This window comes from Salvia hispanica, chromosome 3 (genome assembly GCF_023119035.1).
Source record: "Salvia hispanica cultivar TCC Black 2014 chromosome 3, UniMelb_Shisp_WGS_1.0, whole genome shotgun sequence".
Classification (NCBI taxonomy): Eukaryota; Viridiplantae; Streptophyta; class Magnoliopsida; order Lamiales; family Lamiaceae; genus Salvia; species Salvia hispanica.
The window spans coordinates 7,010,810-7,031,574 of NC_062967.1; the positions used below are offsets into that span (position 1 = coordinate 7,010,810).

The 20,765-nt window shown below is 37.2% G+C and overlaps 4 protein-coding genes and 1 non-coding gene across 5 annotated transcripts; 3 read left to right on the plus strand and 2 right to left on the minus strand.

Annotated features, from left to right (window-relative positions):
• Positions 1-984: 984 nt before the first annotated feature.
• TRNAP-UGG lies at positions 985-1,056 on the plus strand. Its single transcript has one exon. It is a non-coding gene; the product is annotated as a tRNA-Pro (tRNA).
• A 111-nt stretch (positions 1,057-1,167) lies between these two features.
• Positions 1,168-1,986, plus strand: LOC125216345 (50S ribosomal protein L12, chloroplastic-like). The gene has a single exon (XM_048118036.1). It carries the CDS (start codon positions 1,236-1,238, stop codon positions 1,788-1,790), a length of 555 nt encoding a protein of 184 aa, XP_047973993.1. The 5' UTR covers positions 1,168-1,235; the 3' UTR covers positions 1,791-1,986.
• A 4,478-nt stretch (positions 1,987-6,464) lies between these two features.
• Positions 6,465-9,779, plus strand: LOC125212990 (PWWP domain-containing protein 3). The gene is made up of 2 exons (XM_048113312.1): positions 6,465-6,601; positions 6,909-9,779. The coding sequence occupies exon 2, from the start codon at positions 6,987-6,989 to the stop codon at positions 9,579-9,581; it is 2,595 nt and encodes an 864-aa protein (XP_047969269.1). The 5' UTR covers positions 6,465-6,601; positions 6,909-6,986; the 3' UTR covers positions 9,582-9,779.
• Positions 9,780-10,010: 231 nt separating this feature from the next.
• On the minus strand, positions 10,011-11,984 carry LOC125212991 (universal stress protein A-like protein). The gene is made up of 4 exons (XM_048113314.1): positions 11,687-11,984; positions 10,739-10,860; positions 10,504-10,622; positions 10,011-10,388 (listed from the first exon to the last, which is right to left on the minus strand). The coding sequence occupies exons 1-4, from the start codon at positions 11,874-11,876 to the stop codon at positions 10,280-10,282; spliced, it is 540 nt and encodes a 179-aa protein (XP_047969271.1). The 5' UTR covers positions 11,877-11,984; the 3' UTR covers positions 10,011-10,279.
• Positions 11,985-14,678: 2,694 nt separating this feature from the next.
• On the minus strand, positions 14,679-15,949 carry LOC125216355. The gene has a single exon (XM_048118045.1). It carries the CDS (start codon positions 15,298-15,300, stop codon positions 14,848-14,850), a length of 453 nt encoding a protein of 150 aa, XP_047974002.1. The 5' UTR covers positions 15,301-15,949; the 3' UTR covers positions 14,679-14,847.
• Between the last annotated feature and the right edge of the window lie 4,816 nt (positions 15,950-20,765).

The following is a 20,765-nucleotide window of genomic DNA, read 5'->3' on the forward strand; positions in this document are numbered from 1 at the left end:
GATATATAGACACGTATAACAGTGGGAAATCTATTAATGGGAATTTTGAGTAATTGCTTTATTTAAATTGGACCATGATTACCAATGGCATTGCAAATATTTAAGTTCGACATTTGCCTAACTCGAAATCCCTCATAGGGAAATATTCATGTGGTTTGGCCGGATACACAAATTCACACTAATTTTTCTTTTTTGTATTTAAGTTGATTACATGTATTTTTAAATTCATTCAATAAAAACGTATTGGATATTTTGAACCAAGTAGATTAATATCCATTAGGTTTGAATTTTAAAGTTTGGCATCATAAATCAAATACTTACTGTAAGGCGATTCATTTATGTTTTTTTAAAACTAATTACAACACGGTACTAAACTTAGATTACTACCACCAGCCTAAAAGAAATAGAATATGTGTTTTCCTTTTCAATGCAGATAAAGAGATTATAGCAAATAGAGAGTGATTAATGTGAAATAAGTGAGGGAAAGTGAAGAAATTTCATTTTGGGCTTTTATAGTAGCAGTATCATATGGATCAAAGCGGGCCAGAAGATTGCTTTATGTTTTTCCATTTTCCTTCTTTTCTTCATGTAGCGGAAGAGCTGAAAATTGCTCTTATATCTTTTGCTCAATAAAACTTTGAAATATCCTAAGATGTAGTACTAAACTGTCACAATATTAAAATTTGAGCTTAATTTGTTGGGCTGATATTTAAGTGAAAGTAGATGATAATCAACAGTTTATTGGACAGTTCCTAACAAAGAAGATAAAAATATACTAGTACTAAAAATACATATAATGTATACGGTCGATTATGAAAACAGGTGTGTATAATCTTGTATATGATCAATGCTATCCTTTTCCCAATTGTAATAGCTTAGATTTGGTGATGAATCCAAAATTTTGGACTCTTCGTTGCACAACAGTTACAATTTTTATCTGAAAACACCATATAAGAATAAAAAAATGTTAAATACAGCAACAGTGGGCATTTGGTCTAGTGGTATGATTCTCGCTTTGGGTGCGAGAGGTCCCGAGTTCGATTCTCGGAATGCCCCTGACAACTTGATTTTTGCCTTCGGGCCAGTGCATTTTTTGTGAAATCGGAAGGGCAATTTAGTAAATACCTATTGGAAATAGCAACAGTATTTCATCTCCCAAAATCCTTATCCTATCTTCTCCTCGCACTTCATTCACTACGCCCTATCGCACTTTCGCTCCCAATCTTCTTCTCTCCATGGCTTCAACCACGCTATCCTACGCCACCCTCCGCTCCGCCGCTTATCCTACACTCCCCTCCGCCACCTTCCCCAAGCAGCCCCTCGAATTCCTCTCCAAATCCGCCCCCAAACCCCTCCGCCGTCGCGCGCAATTCGTCCGCCCCCTCGCCGCCGTCGACGCCCCCGAGAAGGTCGTCGAGCTCGGCGACCAGATATCGAATCTGACCCTTGCCGACGCGCAGAAGCTCGTCGAGTACCTCCAGGACAAGCTCGGCGTTTCCGCCGCGTCGTTCGCCCCGGCGGCGGCGGTGGCAGCGGCTCCCGCGGCCGGTGAGGCGCCGGCGGCGGTGGAGGAGAAGACGGAGTTCGATGTGGTGATCGAGGATGTGCCGAGCAACATGAGAATCGCGACGATTAAGGTGGTTAGGGCGCTGACGAATCTGGCGCTGAAGGAGGCGAAGGAGCTGATTGAAGGCTTGCCGAAGAAATTCAAGGAGGCAGTTTCCAAGGAGGAGGCTGAGGAAGCGAAGAAGCAGCTCGAAGAGGCCGGCGCCAAGGTCTCCATTGTGTGATTTTCACGGTAAAATTTCACTTTTTTCTCTTCAATTTGGTAGCAGATGTAGATGCAGTAATATTGGGGATTTGTAATTTCTGTTCCTTTGATTTACTTTTGATTATGAATTTTGGCATTTGGATACTGAATGCGGGTTGAAATATTTTTGCAAACTTGTTATAAAGATGAAGCCATTGTCCCTTGTGTTTCTATAATTCATTATCTGGAAATTGGAGAATTTGTGAACTTTGAATTTGTAGCTTTATATTTTTGCACAAGCATGTACACATAAAAAATTCTGTGTCAATTCAAGTGTTGCAATGAGCCATCAACGGGAGAATTAGTCTCTGGCAATTGGAGAATTTGTCAAGGCAATAAAAATCAATGTAAACTGCAAAACGTTTCTTCTCGATGCAATAGACTTTGAAAATATGTTATCACAAAATACATTTAAAGTTATAGTTGATCCCTTTAAAGAACCTTGGAAAGTAAGCAAAAAATATAAAGTTTATATGAGATTTGCCAAAAAGATAATTAAGTTCAAATGTTCAATAATGACCATAATTCCTAAGAGCATCGGACGTCCGTGTCCTACCATTTTGCTCACTATGGCAGACGTCCGATCGGACTTCCGCGACGGCCGCCGTTGGAGATGCTCTAAGAAATTATCTTCTTTAATTGTTAAACTTATGAATATAGTCAGTGAATTTAACCTACTATCTTCAGCAGTGATGGTAATTTCAATATGTCAACTCTGTCAAGTTTACAAAATTATATTCCTATGCAAGTCAACCTTTTCAGTTTGTGTTAAAATCTCCCTTCACTTACGGCATCTCTATATGTGGAATTAAATAAAGGATTATTACTTTTAATATTTTCTAGGAGTAATTTTTATTCTATTTTTTTTTAACACAAATACATAAAATTTGGACTTTAGTAGTTTTTTCAAAATGAAAAATCAAATTTGACGTGACAAAACTCATGTATGGCTGTATGCACTGAGCAAGTACGTGTAATTATTACTCCATTTATCACTGGAAGGAATCACCTCATGCATTGTATACTACATTACATAATACATCATTAAAAAATTGACAAGTGGATCTTATTTTATGGAAAGAAAAGTTATTTCAAATATAAGAGCATCTCCAATGCCGGCTAGCCAACCGGCTAGCCGATTCGCGTCGTTAGCCGGTCGGCTAGCCGAACCATTGGAGTAGGCCAGCGGGAAATCGGCCAAAATTTCGGCGTGGGCTAGCCGATGGCGTGGCGCTGGCCGCCATTGTGGCGTGCCGATCGGCCAGCGCTATTTTTTAAATTTTTTTTAATTCATTTTTTTTAATTTTTGAAAAACTATATAAACGCGATTTTCTCTATCTCTAAATTTCTGTACAAGAGCAACATCTAGCGATGGACAACAACAACTAGCCCAATACAAAATTAAGACCTAAAACAGAAACATGTCATATCGTCGCAAACTATAACAGATTCAAGGCATACTAACATTTTGTAATGGATTTTTTTAATAAATTAGTGAGGAGTAGAGTGGGACGGTGGCTCGTGTGTGGAAGCCCATATTTTTTTTTATTATGTAATTTTTTTGATTTTTAGTTAATGTACTTTTTTTATTTAAATAAAATTAATGAATTTTCTCGTATATGTCTCGTAAATTTAATTCGGTAATTTAATCGTAATTTTAATTCCGTAAATATAGTATATTTTGAATTATTTTTATTGCGGCTGACCTATGGCTAGCCTATGGGTGGCCTAAATATGATGTAGCAGGTGGATTTTTAGTATTGCTGACGTGGCAGGAGAGAGAGAGTAGCTGGCCTATGGCTGGCCTATTTGCATTGGAGATGCTCTAAGCTCTCCACTTAGAGAATCCACAATGGCAATAGGCCAGCCACTCTCTCTCTCTCTTTGCCACGTCATCAGCACTAAAAATTCACCTGCCACATCATCATTTTAATCAAATAAGCTAGCCTAAGGCCAGCCACAAGCTAGCCGCAATAAAAATAATTCAAAAACAACTACATTTACGAAATTAAATTTACGATAAATTACGGAAATAAATTTACGAGACATATACGGGAAAATACATTCATTTCATTTAAATTAAAAAAGGTACATAAATAAAAAAAGTACATAACCGGGATTCCACACACGAGTTCCGCCTCTCTCTACTCCTCATCGCCGCCGCCACCCGGGACCTCCACATCGGTGGCATCTTAGCTCGCATCTGAACCCCCCATCTGTGCCCTCGCAACATCCAAATCGACCCGCATGCTCTCGAGCATCGAGTGAAGAAACCTCTTCTCCGTGGGTTCAGTGGCGGCCCTCCAATCTTGGAAGACCGTGTACATCTGCTCCCGCGTTTTTTGACGCGAGAAGAAGGTTTACGCAGGTGGGGGGGCGAGGGGCTGCCAACTGGACCTCCGGGGGCGATAGAGGGGGATCCCCTCGCGCGCCCGTTGCGCCCGCTTTTGGCCAACCGGGCTGAGTGCGGCTCGCGAGACAATGGAGGGGACGGAAACTCCCTCGGCATCCGAGGGAGGTCGTGGGAACCGCAGCTGCTGCCGCGGCCCATGTCTATTTGGAATAGTTCAGCTTTCCTCGCTTCTTCGGCCACCCAACGTCGACCCTCGCCCGAGAACTTTAGAAGTCCTTCAACACCGAGATAGCGGTTCCGAGGAAGGTGAACTCCCCGGCTTGGGGAAGCGACTCTCCGCTATCCTCCGGCGGATCCTCCTCGGTCGCCCACTACTCCATCATGCGGAGGCGTTGGCGTACAGCCCGAAAATCGGCCGGCCGCGGCCCCGATGCGTTTCCATCCTTCCCGGCACTCCTCCCCGACGTAGTCCTTTCCGTGCGGGCAGGTACCTCTTGTAGGCTGCTCTAATCTTAGCCCACGTGTTGGCCGATCCCGGCGGTTGTTCGCATGCACCAGCGGATCGTCCTCGCAAACCGCAACCACGCCTTGGACAGGGCGACGTACTCCTCTTACGTCCACTTCCTCCGTGTCGGCGAGTCGTCAACAGCCGGCTACGACGACTCGCCGACCACCTTGCTCTTCTTCTTCGGCGCGGCCCGACAACGCCCCTCTACTCCCCCCGCTGGAACGGCAGTGTCGGCCTCCCCGATATCGATCCCCAGCTCATGTAATGAGAAACGGTCGTCCCCACTGAACTGCGTCTCCACTGGGGTCGACGTGTGAGACGAAGCCGTCAAAAAATCAAGAGTGGGACGATAGACCGTGTCTCCCCCCCGGTGACCCCTGCATCCCGGGCTGCATCCCTCCCTCGCCATACCGGCATCATCCCCATCATCTGTTGCGACGCATCTGCTGCGGCATCCGGGGCATACCTCCCCATCCCGGCGTTGCCTGCGCCCCCGCCCGCCATCCCCCATGCGCGCCCGCCATCAACCCCATCAATTGTTGCCAAGGGTTGTTGTACCCTTGGCCCATCTGCCCCCATCCAGACCCCATGGGTAACGTGGGAGTTTGAGATCCGCTCGTCGCCGGACTGGACTCGTTGTTGTTGTCCATCGCTCGATGTTGCTCTTGTATAGAAATTTAGAGAGAGAGAAAACTCGTTAATACAAAAATCGCGTATATATAGTGTTTCAAAAAATTTCAAAAAATAAAATATAAAAAATTGCGCTGGCCGATCGCTCGGCGATGCTCGCCTATTTTCTCGCCGAAAAGGCGCTGGCCGATTCCAATAGTTCGGCTAGCCGATCGGCTAACGACGCGAATCGACTAGCCGGTGCGCTAACCGCCATTGTGGATGCTCTTAAGTAAAAAAATTAAATTACACTAAATATCAAAAACGCATTTATTGAAATTAATTTCAGTTATTTATGCTCAATTTTAATAATAAAAAACAATGTAGTTTCAATCAAATTTTATTATCTTGATATCTCATTCCATGAATATGAGTATTCTAATAAACCTATATTTTGTTAGTCTCATCTTACTCACATTTTATTATAAAATAAATTAATACTCCATCCGTTCCTTATAATTTATTACCATTTGATCCGGCACACATTTTAAGAAATGTAAAAGAAAGTGGTTTGAAAAAATTTGTGACATATGGATACTACTTTTATATATTAGTTTTGTAATAAAATATGAATGAGAATGAGTTAGTGAATGTGTTGTCTACTATCAAAATTAATAAATATGAAATGTGACAAATTTTTAGGGACGGATGAAAATGAAAATAAGTGTCAAATTTCCAGGCACGTCTGAAGTATGTATAAATGAGATTCATATATTTCATTTATCTTTTTTCACAAATTATAATTTATAGTATTTCTTAAAATTTACGTTGAAATAATCGGTACTCCTAGTATGAGAAGGATGAGTAATTAATTAGAAATTAGTAGGGGTGCACTGCTGAGTAATTAATCATAATTATGACATGTGGAAATCATCAAATGGCATTGGAAGACCACCGCCTGCAATTAAAATGGGTCGGGTTCCACTGCAGCTGGTGCAAGACACCGTCGCAGTATTGTTGCATAGTCAACGATATCTTCCAATAGCACTTCAACATATTCAAATAATCCAACTCATCAGTTGTGTCTGGTGCACCGCGCTCCACTCAAACATATCCCTCAGCTTTTATTTATTACAAAATCCTTTATTTATTTCTCTCTCGAAAATAAATAAACTATTATCGATTTTCATTTCAGTTTGTCTGAGAAAATCTCCATAAACCCTAAATGTTAAACTCATGCTACACTCACAAACGCTTTCCTAGAATTTCTCTCTGCGTAGCTTTTTCTTGGGAGAAGATGCGTGTCTGAGTATTTGACAACGTAAGTTAATAGCTCAATTTCCGCTTTCCCTCTTTTTGAAAAAAAAATCTTTTCTTTCTCTGCTTCAGTTCTTTTGAATTTAGCTCGTACTGATTTGGATATGATTTATTATTAATTTTTTTTAATCGATTTTTGGTGTTAGTGGGGTTTGCTGTGCCTCTGTGTTAGTTTAGGATTTGAACATTATCTCGGGCGTTTCTTTATTTCAGTTTATTTGGTAATATTGCTAGTTGATGTTTAGTTATACCTGCAATTTACTTCCATTTATTCGGTTTTTATTCCTTATTTTTGGTTTATTTTATTGCAGTTGTAAATGTCCGAGAGCTTCGGGTAATATATTGGAACGAAGAGAAATTTGGGGGTTTTTTGGATTTTGAGTATAAAAATGGCAACTTTAGAAGATATTGTTGCTGCAACAAAAATCCTCTCTGATGATCCTGACTCCGAAAAACCGAAAGAAGATCGAACTAGTGCTTCTAATCTGAGAAAATGCGATGGTGGTTCTGATCCTGATGCTATTGTTAGTGAACAAGTTGTGCAGAGTGATGTAATTGTGGAGTCTACCGTTGACGCGAATGGTTGCAATCAAAATAATGAAATTGGTGAGAATTCTTTGGAGGAAACGGGGGAATGTGATAAGGAATTGGATGGAAGTGGGACTGATGTTATGGATGTGGACGGAGATGGATGTGAAGGAGGCGTTGAAGATGATAAGATGAATGATTTGGAGATGAATAAAGAGGAACACGGGTTTCGTGTGGGGGATTTTGTTTGGGGTAAAATCAAGAGTCATCCGTGGTGGCCCGGGCAGGTGTATGATCCAAAATATGCTTCAGAGTTTGCTATGGCTCGTAAACAAGAGGGTCGTCTCCTAGTGGCCTTTTTTGGGGATAATTCTTGTTCTTGGTGCTCACCGTCACAGCTGATACCCTTTGTGGATAATTTTTCAGAGATGTCGAAAGGTAGTAGTTCTAAGAGCTTTCTTAATGCTGTACAGTCTGCTACGGATGAGGTTGGTAGGCTGTTGGAGTTAGATATGAGAAGTAAGTGTATCTCTAAGGAGAAGAAAGACAGTCTTGCTAAGCCAGAGGTGACGAATTCTGGATTGAACGCAGGGGTTGTCTTGCCCGAGGTAGATGTTTGTCGACTTCCCTTCCCCAAGTATGAACCTGCAGATGTGTTGGATAAAGTCAAGCAGTTAGCAAATGTGGTTTCTGTGGGAAATGCTCTCGACCTTGCTGTTTTGAGGAGTTGGTTGTCTGTGTTTTATTATTATAAAGGTGGTCATATGCTGTCTGCGTATCACGAGCCCTTTCATATTGAAGGTTTGGAAGACAAGAATCAAGGCAGAAATGGGGCTGGGGTTGATTTCAGTGTTCCGATTGAAGTCCCTATCCTTGGCCCACAGGACGATGACTGGCTCTCTACGCCCAGAGCTCGTTCTGTGAACTCACGCTCTCCGTCGGAGAATAAGGTTTTGCATAAACGGAAGCAGAGAAGTGTGGCTGAGCTCATGGGAGAAAACAAAAATTTTAAGCCGGAAAGTAGGAAGCTGGTAGCTTCAGATAAACAGGGCACAGATGTCGAGAAGTCCACGACCACCCAGAAGAGGAAGAAGGATAACAATGGAGAACTTAAGGGAGCTGGCAGTGAGCACCCTTCTTCAACAGGTAAAAGAGGTAGGAAGAAATTGGCAGATATCTCAGTGTTGTCCCCTATGATAACAGATGCAAAAGATAACAGTGCAGATGGTGTAAACGGAGGCAAGTTGTCACTGAAACCAAAGGAAATTAATGTTTCTGCTACTGAAGATGCTTCTGAAGCCAGAGATGACTCAGATACATTGTCTACCCCGAGGGAGAGGAAGAAGAGCAAATACTTATCTCCTCCGTATACAAATCTTGCATGGAGAGTGGGTAACGCGAGTTTTAAGTCTGCAGCACAAGCTGAGAATGGTGTATCTACCAAGACGGCTGAGGCTGGAGAGCGCACAGAGGAACGGGAAACTGGTACGTCTCAGTCTGTGGACATCGGGCTGACAGGAACTGTTAGTACCTCTGTCGAAACTGATACGCAGATAGTCAAGGATGGTAAGAAGCTGAGTTTCTCTGTGTCTGATGTTGATCTTCCGGTTAATGAACTGCTGTTAGAGATACAACACGCAGCTCTCGATCCATTTTACCTAAGCAAGAAAGGTTCCCTTGATACGGTTTGGGCATTTATCTCTGCACTCAGAAACTCAACCTACTTGCGCGGATCGGACTATAAAATATATCTCAATCGCAAAACAGGTAAAGGGAAATCAGTGCCGTCTGAGCTAAGGGATGTAAGCAACGAACTAACTGAGGAGAAAACAGACAACAAATCGCCCGACCAGGATATTCTTGTAGCATCAAAGACGCCTAAGAAGTCCAAGAAAGCTGTTGAGGCAAGTGTCGCGAAAAGTAGCAAAGAATCTGAAAAGGGCAAAACTTGGCCATGCCTTAATCTGTCTTTCACACCTGGATTTCCTGTGCCTTCAAAGAAAGAGGTTGTGGGGATGTTTGCCAAGTTTGGGAGCCTCAGCACTAGAGAAACGAAGGTCGAAAAAGATAGCAACTCAATCAAGATTGTGTACAGGAAGGACTCAGATGCAGAAGCAGCCTTCAAATCATCAGCAAGCCAGTGTCCATTTGGTTCAGAGAATGTTAGCTACGCGTTGCAGCGGTCTCCTGCTGGTTCAAAGTCGCGTAGATCTCATCTAAAAGCGTCGCCGCCTCCTAATACAGCTCCTGAGAATCGAAAAGCTGAGAACTTGGTTTCGGATCTCAATACCATCAAGCAGAAGCTTGAGATCACAACGGCCATTGTGGAGAACTACCGTTCGAAATTCTCATTGGAGGACGAGTCGGGTTTGAAGGACGAAATGAAGCATCTGATGGAGAAGATTGAGACAGTTGGCGACATGGTAAGAGTTATTGCTGAGAAAAGCTCATCGTGATCTAGTGTTGGTCTGCAAATGCAATTGTTGTAGATGTTTTTGGTTGAGTTTGATGGAAGACGAGAGAGCACCAATTTTATTTATTTTTGTTTTGATGTTAGCCTTTTGTATATTGGCAATAGGATAAACAGGGGTGTAGGTATACCCTGCTGCTGCACCTGCTCTATCATTCTAATAAACCTAGGTTTCACTTTGTTATTTTATTCGTTTTTTTATTTGCATTTTCTGTTTTTCGTGTAATGTTCTGCTCCGAAAATGATTATATCCAATTTATCGTCAAGCTAAAAATAATTGTACATATCAAAATTCTAAACATCAATGCTCCTTAAATGTATTATCAAAATTCTAAGCTTGAGCACAATAATTGGTTTCAGCTCTTGCTGCTGGAGCTTTGAAATGAGAGAGAAGAATGAGTGTCGATCATCAACATACGAAACCTAAACGCGATCATCTCAATAAACTTAAAAGACGAGAAATAATACTCACGGATACACAATGATATTGTCCACCCACAATCACAAATCTTGCTCACTAATACTTTACAAGGCACTCGAACTGGCTTAATATACGAGGAACGAAAAAATGGTCAAGACTCAACTCAGTACCAGAAATGCACAAGGAAAGCAGAGAAACAACATCAAGAATAGAATAGATTAATATGTCCCAATTGATCACCGATTAACAGGCAGCAGTAGCACTCAGTCATCAACAGGATCCTGAGGAGTCTGAGATGCATTGCGCTTGATTGCCATCACAGGGCAATCAGCATGCTTCACACAAAATTCACTCACAGTTCCCACAAACACCCTGCAAAACAGGTCACGAATCTTCAAACTATATACTACTATAATTTTCCATCATGTTGGGGAAAATTGAAAATTCACAATGAATATCGGAATAGAATCACAATAAGCATACGTACTTCTGGAAAGGTCCAAGACCTCTGCTTCCCAAAACAAGAAAATCTGGCTGGACACGATTAACTTCATGGCAGATGACTTCTTTGGGATCACCTATCTTTATCCATGCTTCACAAGCAACCTACAAAAATGTTACTATAACTACATTACTCATGCAGGTGAGCCAAAATACACTAAAATGAACAATATGGAAGGGGAGGGGGAAGTTTCAAATAGCCAGTCGGATTGTCTTTGTACCCCAATTTCATGACAGTGATTCACAAAGTACTCCAAAAGATGAAGACCTCTGATCTTATCTCTTCGCTTCATCGTCCTGAAATCTTCTGGGGAGGCAAATATGCTATCCACATCATCGAAACCTATACGAGTTGAGTAATTCAGCATTTTTCATTAATCTGCTCAACAAATAAATTAAGAAAACACACATCTACAAATTCAGCTTTTCTTTTGTTTTTGAACAAGAGGCAAACTTCAGAGATGTTCGCGAATTGATCACATCAATGAGATAACTGGCAGCACTCTAGTAAACATCAAAATCAGGGAAGAAAAGCAACTTGAAAACATATGCACCCCAACAAAGATTGGCAGAGAATCATTCATGAGATATTCTACATTTAAAGCAATTGATCATCGTTTAAGTCAAGTACCTATTAATTCGGAATCTGAAACATAACAAATAGTATCAAAAATGAAGAAAAAAACAGATAAGCAGAGAACAGTAAAAAGAAGTTAGATACGCAACATAGAAAAATTATACTACTAGTATTCAAACCATTCGAACTCAGCTCTAGGTAAATAATTATTCAAAAATCATGGTTGGAAGTTAATAACAATGGCGACGATTTGTTCTCACAACTATCCGATTGCTCTAATTCTCCCAACCACGCACAATAGAACAATTACAATACAATAATAATAATGATTATAACTTGATCGCGAAATAGATCGACAAATAAGAAGAGTCGGGAAAAGAAAGAATCTCCCTATTCCAGCTAATTCGTTAGGCAAACAAATTTCATAAACAATCTAAACACATACAATCCCTAGCTAAACCAAAAGCACATAGTTTAACTTAATCTCAATGAAGTAGACAAATAAGAAGCGATGATCACAGAATCAAAACGCCTACAAGTACGAAAACTTGAAAATACACCAACATATAGCGAAAATTGGAAGAATTAGTACCGTCTTCGTCGGGGACTTGAACATGAAGTAACAGAAGCTTGAAATCGGAAGTGTTGGTGCGGACGATTTTGTTGAGAGTCCAGTCGAAAGCTCCTCTGCTGCTTATGGAGGCGTGGGGATAACCTTTGAGAGTTGACTCGTTCACCGCCACCATTATCCGAGTCGGCGCAGTACCTTCCGCCGCTGCCATCTCCGATTCTCAACTCACTACTCCTCTTTTCCCTCTCTCAAATCAAATGCAGAAAGATTGTGGACTACTCTACAATCAAAATTCAAAACTCGATTACTCTCTATTTCATTTCATTTCAATTTATTCGATTTATAGTTTCCATATATTTTCGAATTTACCCTTCAAAAATTATTATTATTATTATTATTATTATTATTATTATTATTATTATTATTATTATTCCATGAAGTCTCATTTTATAAATTTTGAATAATCTAAAAATAGTCTCATTTCTAAAAATGAGAAATTTCTGTTTACATATACTATTATGTTTTTTCTCTCTTTTATTTTATGCTTCTCTCTTGCTTTATTAAGACTATTTTTGTTAATAGACGGAAGAAGTATGGAGTATTTTATTTCTTATTCCATGCGATCACCTTGGCAAAAATTTCAACACGTAAAATATGATGACGAATTTGTCATCATTTCTTGATAAAGATGAGTTGGTTATAATCAATAGAATGGATGATAAATTTATGTAGTACTCCATCATAAACCAATCATTTACAGTCCTCTTTATATAACTTTTTCTAAAAAAGCATCAATTATGAAGGGGGAATATCCATCATCTTTAATAGTAAGTATAAGATTAATTTAATCATTTAATTTAAGAACAATTATAGCCAAATCTAAATATATGTAATCTTGGTACGTGACATGAATGAATTGTAGTTTCCTTCATTTGGAATTCGCAATTGTTAGGAATATTTGCGTGCACTCATTTTCCATCAAACGAAATCAAATGTGGTCCTGTGGCAGTGTTGGTGAAGATAGTGAAATTGAGAGAATAAAATAATTGAAGTTTGAAAAAACAAAAACAAATCTAATCTGTATCTAGTAAACAAAATTATCCTTTTCAATTATTGGCCGACAACACAACAATGTATTGCCACATAATACAAAAATATTGTTAATTTTATACTTCAACAACAATTCAATGAATATAATGTGAATGCAAACTGTTTGTTCATAGCGTTACGTCATTAAATTCTTGGAGGATCACGAATCTTTCATTCATATTCTATTTTAACGCATATTTTCTTAAGAATTATGATGTTGTATTGTAGTAATTGCTTATTCTTGGTGTTGCAAAAATAAAATATGCAGAAAGCAAAAGATTTCTATAGTTAATTATTAGTTAGAAGACCAATAATACAGTAAAATGAGGTCAAATATCCGCTTTGGAAATTAAAGTTTGATTGTCACCTCGCATCGTTAAGACAAAAGGTCAAAAAACACACATTAATTTTTTTCCAAATAAGAGAGAGAGAAAACTCTCATTAATACCGTGTTTAGTTTGACCATACAAATCTTATAATGGAGTCCATGAAAACATTTACTAGTTTTTTTAAATAAAAATAATTCAATTCACTTAAGTTTAAGAAATCTCCAAGAATTCTACTCCTATTATACTAACTTCTTGATTGTAATTTTAGAACATACTTAAAAGAATAGCAAGGAAAGAGAAATGAATTTGGCCATAAAATAGGCGAGAAATTAGGAGCTAGCCACAGCCATATAGGTAGAGCTCAAATTGCAGAAATCTTACACTGTTGTAAATTGCAGTAATTAGGAATTAGACGTGACAGCGGCTATAGTTTTAGGTACAGGTTATAATTATAAACTATATAAACCATGACAAATTCAAATAATTGATTGAAGTCCTAAAATCTAGAAGTTTGGGGAGAGGTATGGTGTGAGCTTATTTCGGTTCGTTTATAAAAGACACACGTAAATTCCTATTATAAATACTAGTAATAAATATTGATTGTGGATTATTAAATTCCAACTTAATCAATGAAGCTCGATTGAATTCAATTAGTGGATCCATCATACAATCTTCAATACTATAGTTGTATACTTAAATCCCTTAAATTAGACATAATCGTATATTTATACCCAAACTTTGGACATATATTATTGCAAATTCAACCCAAACAATGAACTACGTCAGTGTTTTCTATATGTAGTACTCCATATGATCAAATATAAGATGTAAAACATTTATAGGATGTTCAAATTTAAGTTGTTTGAGGTCTTTTGAAACCATTATTTGGATTGTTCATTCTTCTTGTTAATTCACATTAAGATATTGATGTTTAAAAATTAAGTTGATAGAGAATAGCTTGGGAAAAAGAGTAAATAAACTCTAATTGTGAATAATCATAATGTAAGAGAAGTTTTATTGTGATTTATAATATATATTCATATTTTATTGAAAAAAGGAGTGGATAGCGAAATCAAGTAAGGTCGTTTTCAAATCTAGTAGAGAAGCTCTTTACTTGTGATAGAAGATAAAACAGTTTAACAAGTAAAAGTTTGATGCCAAATCGAATTGAAGTTGATATTCGTGTTTTAAAAGTCAATAACTATGTTTAGTAGTAGTATTAAATCAAACCTGTTTAATTTTCACATCCACGCGTCTACATCAGAGTTTAGTTATTTAGAAAAATAAGGAATAAAATCAGATCAAAAAGAAATCATAAATGCTTCGGCTATTGAATTTTTAAAACAGCCAAAGGCCAAAGCCAAGTCAGATCTGATTCATAATCAGAAGAACCAACTACTCCAATTACAGATAAAACTTTGACGACCAAAATATCTCATTATTATAAGATTTTAGCAAAAATAGCTGAAATTGAAAAGTGTTGGAATATTTATTTTACTGTTGAATATACTAGTTTTGAAAATACTCAATTATATAATTTAAAAATAATTCAAACAGATATGTGTAATAAAAAGGAAGAGAAAGAGAGGGAGAAATTCTTGAAACTTTCTGTACTAATCGGCCACCAGGCATCAATTAAACTACACATATACTTTCAGAATCCATAAGGGTAAAACGGTCTTTGAATTTGGACCAATGAAGACCGTAAAAAATGGTAAAGGTTTTCCCTCGGGAAAGAAATGTGAAAAAGGGAAGCGAAATTCCCTAATCGCCCTTGTCTTGGAAAGGAATCCCCGTAAAGGAAACCCTACCAAAACCCAAATGCCCCAACTCATACAACTCCAACCACACCTCTTCCCCTTTCAACTCAGCCCCAAATTCGTCATTTAACAACTCCTCCCCGATATTCACCACGATCTCCGACGTCGTCGCCCCATCGCGCTTCCGCCGCTCCTCCTCCAGGCGCCGCCGCCTCTCCCGCCGCCGGCCGATGCACCTCCGCGCCACCGCCCACGGCAGCTTCACGAAGGCCAGGGTGAAAATGTTGACCACCGCGCACGGGCAGCAGCAGACGGCGACGCAGTCCGCGATCACGCCGGCCGTGCACGACTGGCACGATCTCCCCGTGCAACCGACCTCCTCCTCCGCCGAATGCCGGCTCCGGCACCGGCTCGACGCCGACGAGGAGGAAGGCGGGGATGCGTTGCGATCGCACATTTTTCTGATTTCTCTCTCTCTCGCTCTCGCTCTAAAATTGGACGCCGATTGCTGCGAGGACAACAGATTCCACGTACATTTACACCACCGCAAAAGTTTTCACGCTAAAAACAAAATGAATTTTTTTTTACTCTCTCATTTCTGCTGTAAAAACAGAAATTGAGAAACGTTTTCTTTTTTCTTTTTTTTTTCTCTCCCTCTTTTTCTTTTTGTCACTGTAGCATAACAGTGCCGCGTAAAGGAACATGAAACTGTACATATACATAGGGAGTACTTATAAGATGCATAAATGACCTCATTATAATTTCATAACCTTATACGTCTCTATTATTCAAAAATAATAAGAGAAATTAAAGAATTTCAAGTTTGCCCTTTATAGCTTACAACATGATCTATAATTCGACTTAGGCCAAACTCAATTCTTTTAAAATTTATACTCTAATTTACTTTAACAAGAGAAATTAAAGAATTTCAAGTTTGCCCTTTATAGCTTACAACATGATCTATAATTCGACTTAGGCCAAACTCAATTCTTTTAAAATTTATACTCTAATTTACTTTAACGCATTAATCTATACCCGCAATTACAACATCACTTAATAATCACCGAAAATTATCCGCCCACACAACGAGCTCAGAAAATGCTCCTATATAGCATTGATTCGCATTTTCACAAACAATTGAAGCAATCTATTAAGGCGTTCCCACTGTTGCTCATGACTAGAGGCTATGTTTATTTACATATTTCTAATTTTATAAAAAAAAAATTAGAGGGGTTTTCTTAAGTATATAAAATTATTGTTATTAGGATAGAATAATAAACAAATAAAGAGAGGGGGTTTTCCCATGCAATTATGCTTATAATTCCATAGAAGTGCAGAGATCCATGTATTTAGTGTGGCAAGAGTTGATAGAGTTGCTTAAATAAGAATAGTAGTAGAAGGCAAGCCCAGGCGCAGAGGGCAGCGCGTGAGGCGCACGGACACAAAATAACATAGTACTATAAATAGGGTAGCACAGCAGCTAGGTAGCCCTACCTGAGGAAATATCAGACTACTTTCGGTTAATTTTGTGTAGATTTTACACTGAAAAATACTTACCACTGCTATAAAGTAATGACTATTTTAATGCCTTTACCTAAATATTGCATTTCACGATTTTGGCTTCATTTCATGTGTAAATTAAATCACTTTTATCAAAATTTAATAGGAGTACTAGTAAAGGAGCGTGAAAAGCACTGCACTAAAGGGAGGAGAGTGGTTGATGAGTGGGTGGAATTATACTAGTGTGGAATGGCCAAAAAGATGAAAGAAAAGATTGAAAAAATATTATGTGTAGGTAGCATATGAGAGAGAGAGAGAGGGATGGAGCAGCAAGGTAAAGGCATAGGCAAATGCAGAAGCCTAATGTGTGAAAATGAAGGATAAATGTAGAATGTTGTCATGTAATGGTAGATGCATGCCTTCTGCCAATCAAAACCTTTTTAATGCTTGCTTCTAGTTTGTCTTGCCCAAAAATAGGGACCTTTCTCTAATTTCTTGCCTATATCTTATCAATTGCCCATCATATTGGTATCCCATTTTATATAATTTACTCCTATTCTAACATTTACCTTTTGGTTTTTACCACTACTCCCCAAAACCAAAACCAATAAACCATAGACCTACCTCACCAATCTAGGATAATCATAACAATAATTAATGCACTTTTTGTACAAGTATCAATATCAATTAAGCATTGGATTACTAATATCGAAGCCATTCGGGTAGCATAACGTGTGTCTGGTGCATGATTGCTAATTCCAATGATTTTTTGGGTGCAAAACACAACTCCAATCTCAAGTAGTAGTAGTAAATAAAATAGGAGTACTTAATAGTTTCAGTGTGTTAGTTTTCATATACTGTAGTGATCAGTGCAGGCAGGCAGGCTAGGGAAGATTTAAATTTAAGTATAAGTGAAGGAAAGGATCTTTTACCATATGGAACTTTGACATATCTTGCTGCATAATTAAAATCAAAATGGTGGTACTTGAAATCCCTTATTTATAATATCATGTCTAACTTTCTCCAAGGAGAATAACTTGAAAAGTTATTTATGAAACCCACACAACTCTACAAGATCTCGTACTGTTTTAGTATTATACTATTAGGTAATTACCAAATAACTCATGAATTTTGACTCAACTATAATTTTAACTAATTTTGACTCAATAGCATTAGCCCAGGTAATTAATGGAGTACAAAAATAAGTCGAGAATTCTGACCCAATTATAATCTCAACTAATTTTGACTCTCTAGCATTAGCCAAATAAGCCAAGAACTCTGATGCAATTATAATTTTAACCAAACTTTAACATTTCGATTTTTAACCAAAATTTTTGGGTCACTCAAAAGCATGCACAATCCATTAATTTCACAGAAGATATGAAATGAAACATAACTATAATGTTCTAGCTAGTTAAAGGATGTATCTATCAGTTTATACATATATAGATAGGGAAATACTATGTACTATGAATTGCATATAATATGTAACAATAGAATCATGTAAGATCATGATATTTATTGATAGTTAACTTAACTTAACTTCAAAGTCCAACAAATGCATAAATATTCGTATTTTTTACTTTAAGTGGAACTTAGGTTTAATTCATGACAGAAAATTCCATTAAAAAAAAGAACAAGTTCCAATGAATGATTCGTAAATAGATTCCACATGGGGTTACCTTGAGTTAATCTTTAGCTTGTGATTTTAAAGTCCATACTGAGCTGGCAGTCCTCCTATTTTTATTATGTAGTAGTAGTAATTAAAATTCTCCAGCTTAGTCAGCACCTGAAAATTAAATTCAAATCAACACAATAATTAATACTAGGACTATATTTTACTATTACAGAATAACACAGTCAAAACAACCATCTATATTAATTTAGATAAATAATGCATGTTTATTCACACTTACTTGGTTTACACATTCTATATTTATGCTGCATTTTGTTGGAGCTAGGTTCATTAAGTAATATATAAGGATTCTAATTAATTATCGCACTGTTTATAATCAAAAGTTTATTTGTTATCTGAGATGATCAAGAACTAAAATACTCCTATATACCAATATAATATATTTGGGGCCGAAAGGTGAAAGTGTGATGACTCTGATTCTTGTGATCACATTACGCTTATTAGAAAATTACGATATGTGTTGTGTGTGTGATTGATAACAAAAATCATAGGCCATTGATTGAGATTAGCTTTCTAAGTCAAATTAAAAAAGCAGCTTTAATTCATGGTTTACTTTGGGTAAATTCTAATTACAAAAAAATAAAAGAGAACACAAAAAACAGAATATGTGCAACAAAATAGTACTATAAATACTGAGAGAGAGAGAGAGAGAGAGTCTGAACTTAATTACTATATTACTACTAATATACTAGCATGTAATGTGAATCAACAGTAAATAAGTAAGTTGGTACTTATATTATAATTTAGAAACACAAATGTAAAATAAAATTTAGTGGTTTCATCTGTGAAGGAGTAGTATTATTAATTGAGGTAATGGAATAATAGTATAAGGTGGGGGGGAACGTGCAAGTCATTAAGAGGCGATATATGTGCCGGGAACTAACTTGAAACTCATAGCTCTTGATTGAGAGTGGCAAGGTAAAAGTAGGAGTATTTGATGGGCATGGGTGATGGCCCCCCAAAAACAATTAATCCATCAAATTCCCAACTGTAAATAGTATCTGTTGAAAATGATGTTCCTATTGGATGGCGCACGCACGATTCAGTAATTAAGATATCACGTACCTCGCAAATATTCTTCCAGATTTTCACCTTTCTTCCCCAATTCATAAACTCTCTTTTTCACTTCTCCACAAACCTTTCATCACGTTTACGCCTTTTGGGTTGTCATATCAATTCTCTCTCTCTCTCTCTCTATGGCTATCTATGTGTGTAATGAACTAATGGTGGTATATATATATATATATATATATATACATTGCCTTAATGTATTTTATATAATATTTCACCTGCCGCTGTCTGTGGCTCTCTGGTTGTGAGATCATATTATAATGCTTTGTAAATCTTGACTACACCAAACCATTTTAAATTCTCACTATCTTAATTAATCTATACAGGAGGAGAATACTTCCATACTTTACTTCTCTTTTTTACCACTTATAGTAGTTTTTAAATATGCTTCATCACACATTGGAGGTGTTTAATTAGGTCATACAGTGCTTGAATAAAACCAGAAACGAAGTCATTTCAAATGGATCTTTCAAAAATGTTTCTTACATTCTCAGTTTGCATACCATAAAAAATGAGTAGTAGTAGTAGTATGTAAATAAATGTATTACCGATACCAAGATCGATTGCTTCCTAATCAGACATGAAATGTGAAATTGACTGAGAATAATGTATATGTAGTAAATGCAACTCTTTCCATTATAAAGTGTCTCTTTAAATGGACTAAAGGTTGAGTAGATTAGTGATGAAGTTTTCAAGATTCAAAATTCTCAGTTTCAAATGACATAAAAGCTTGTTACATTGAAGTTTTCAAATATGGACTGTATGAATTTTATATAGTGCATACTAAAAGTATGACTCCAGATTCCCATATATATGAATACAAGAAAATGAAAAAAAATTATTAAGCATGTATGATGGTTGAATGATATAGTGGAATTATATTTCACATGATGACTACGTAATACTATAACAACATTACATAACTATCAAGTTAGGTAAATCACATGAATTTATAGAACAGATATAGGTCTCGCAATAATTTAACTAGATAATTTTTACTTAAAATTTCAATTTCTGACTCTATTTGGAATTTCAAATTAATTTTTAAAATGTAAAAATAAGTATACAATCTTTTAATTGTAATTAAAACCCGTCCCAGAATTTCCAGTGATTTAATCTTTATATTACCTTGACACTCATCCTAATTTACTAAATACTCATAATAGTTAGAGTTTTCAAATTTAACAAACGCGAAGTATAAACTATGTTTTCTAAATTCCGTTAACAGTAAATATATTACTAATATGTGTGAAAACGAATAACGGACTAATTTATTGGGACAGGTTAGATAATAGGAGTTATTTTTACATCTAAAAGATTCTAGAAATAGAATTACTAAATAAATCGAGATTAGAAACTGAATTACCACGTAATGCTTTGTCAGGAGAATCTTCAAGATCGTCATCTAAAATTTTTAGCTAATAGTCTTATTTTAACTTAGTTACTTGAATTTTAAAATTTCATTAATTAATAGGAGTAAAATTTTAACTACTAATGCGATCCGATTAAAATTTAATATATTTAATTATGAATTCATATTCTAATTACGCCTAAACTAAGACCAATTAAAATAAATGCTACCAACTAAAAATGATCTTAAATTGAAAATATGACAATTTATTAATTGGAAGCACAAACCATACCAATTGCTAACT

Excerpts from the sequence above, each read along its gene's own strand:
- LOC125216345 (XM_048118036.1), top strand. The coding sequence starts at position 1,236 with ATGGCTTCAACCACGCTATCCTACGCCACCCTCCGCTCCGCCGCTTAT.
- LOC125212990 (XM_048113312.1), top strand. The coding sequence starts at position 6,987 with ATGGCAACTTTAGAAGATATTGTTGCTGCAACAAAAATCCTCTCTGAT.
- LOC125212991 (XM_048113314.1), bottom strand. The coding sequence starts at position 11,876 with ATGGCAGCGGCGGAAGGTACTGCGCCGACTCGGATAATGGTGGCGGTG. Across the intron at positions 10,861-11,686 it reads TCAAGTCCCCGACGAAGACG|GTTTCGATGATGTGGATAGC; the intron begins GTACTAATTCTT and ends CAACTCGTATAG. Across the intron at positions 10,389-10,503 it reads GGTCTTGGACCTTTCCAGAA|GGTGTTTGTGGGAACTGTGA; the intron begins GTACGTATGCTT and ends CCTGTTTTGCAG.
- LOC125216355 (XM_048118045.1), bottom strand. The coding sequence starts at position 15,300 with ATGTGCGATCGCAACGCATCCCCGCCTTCCTCCTCGTCGGCGTCGAGC.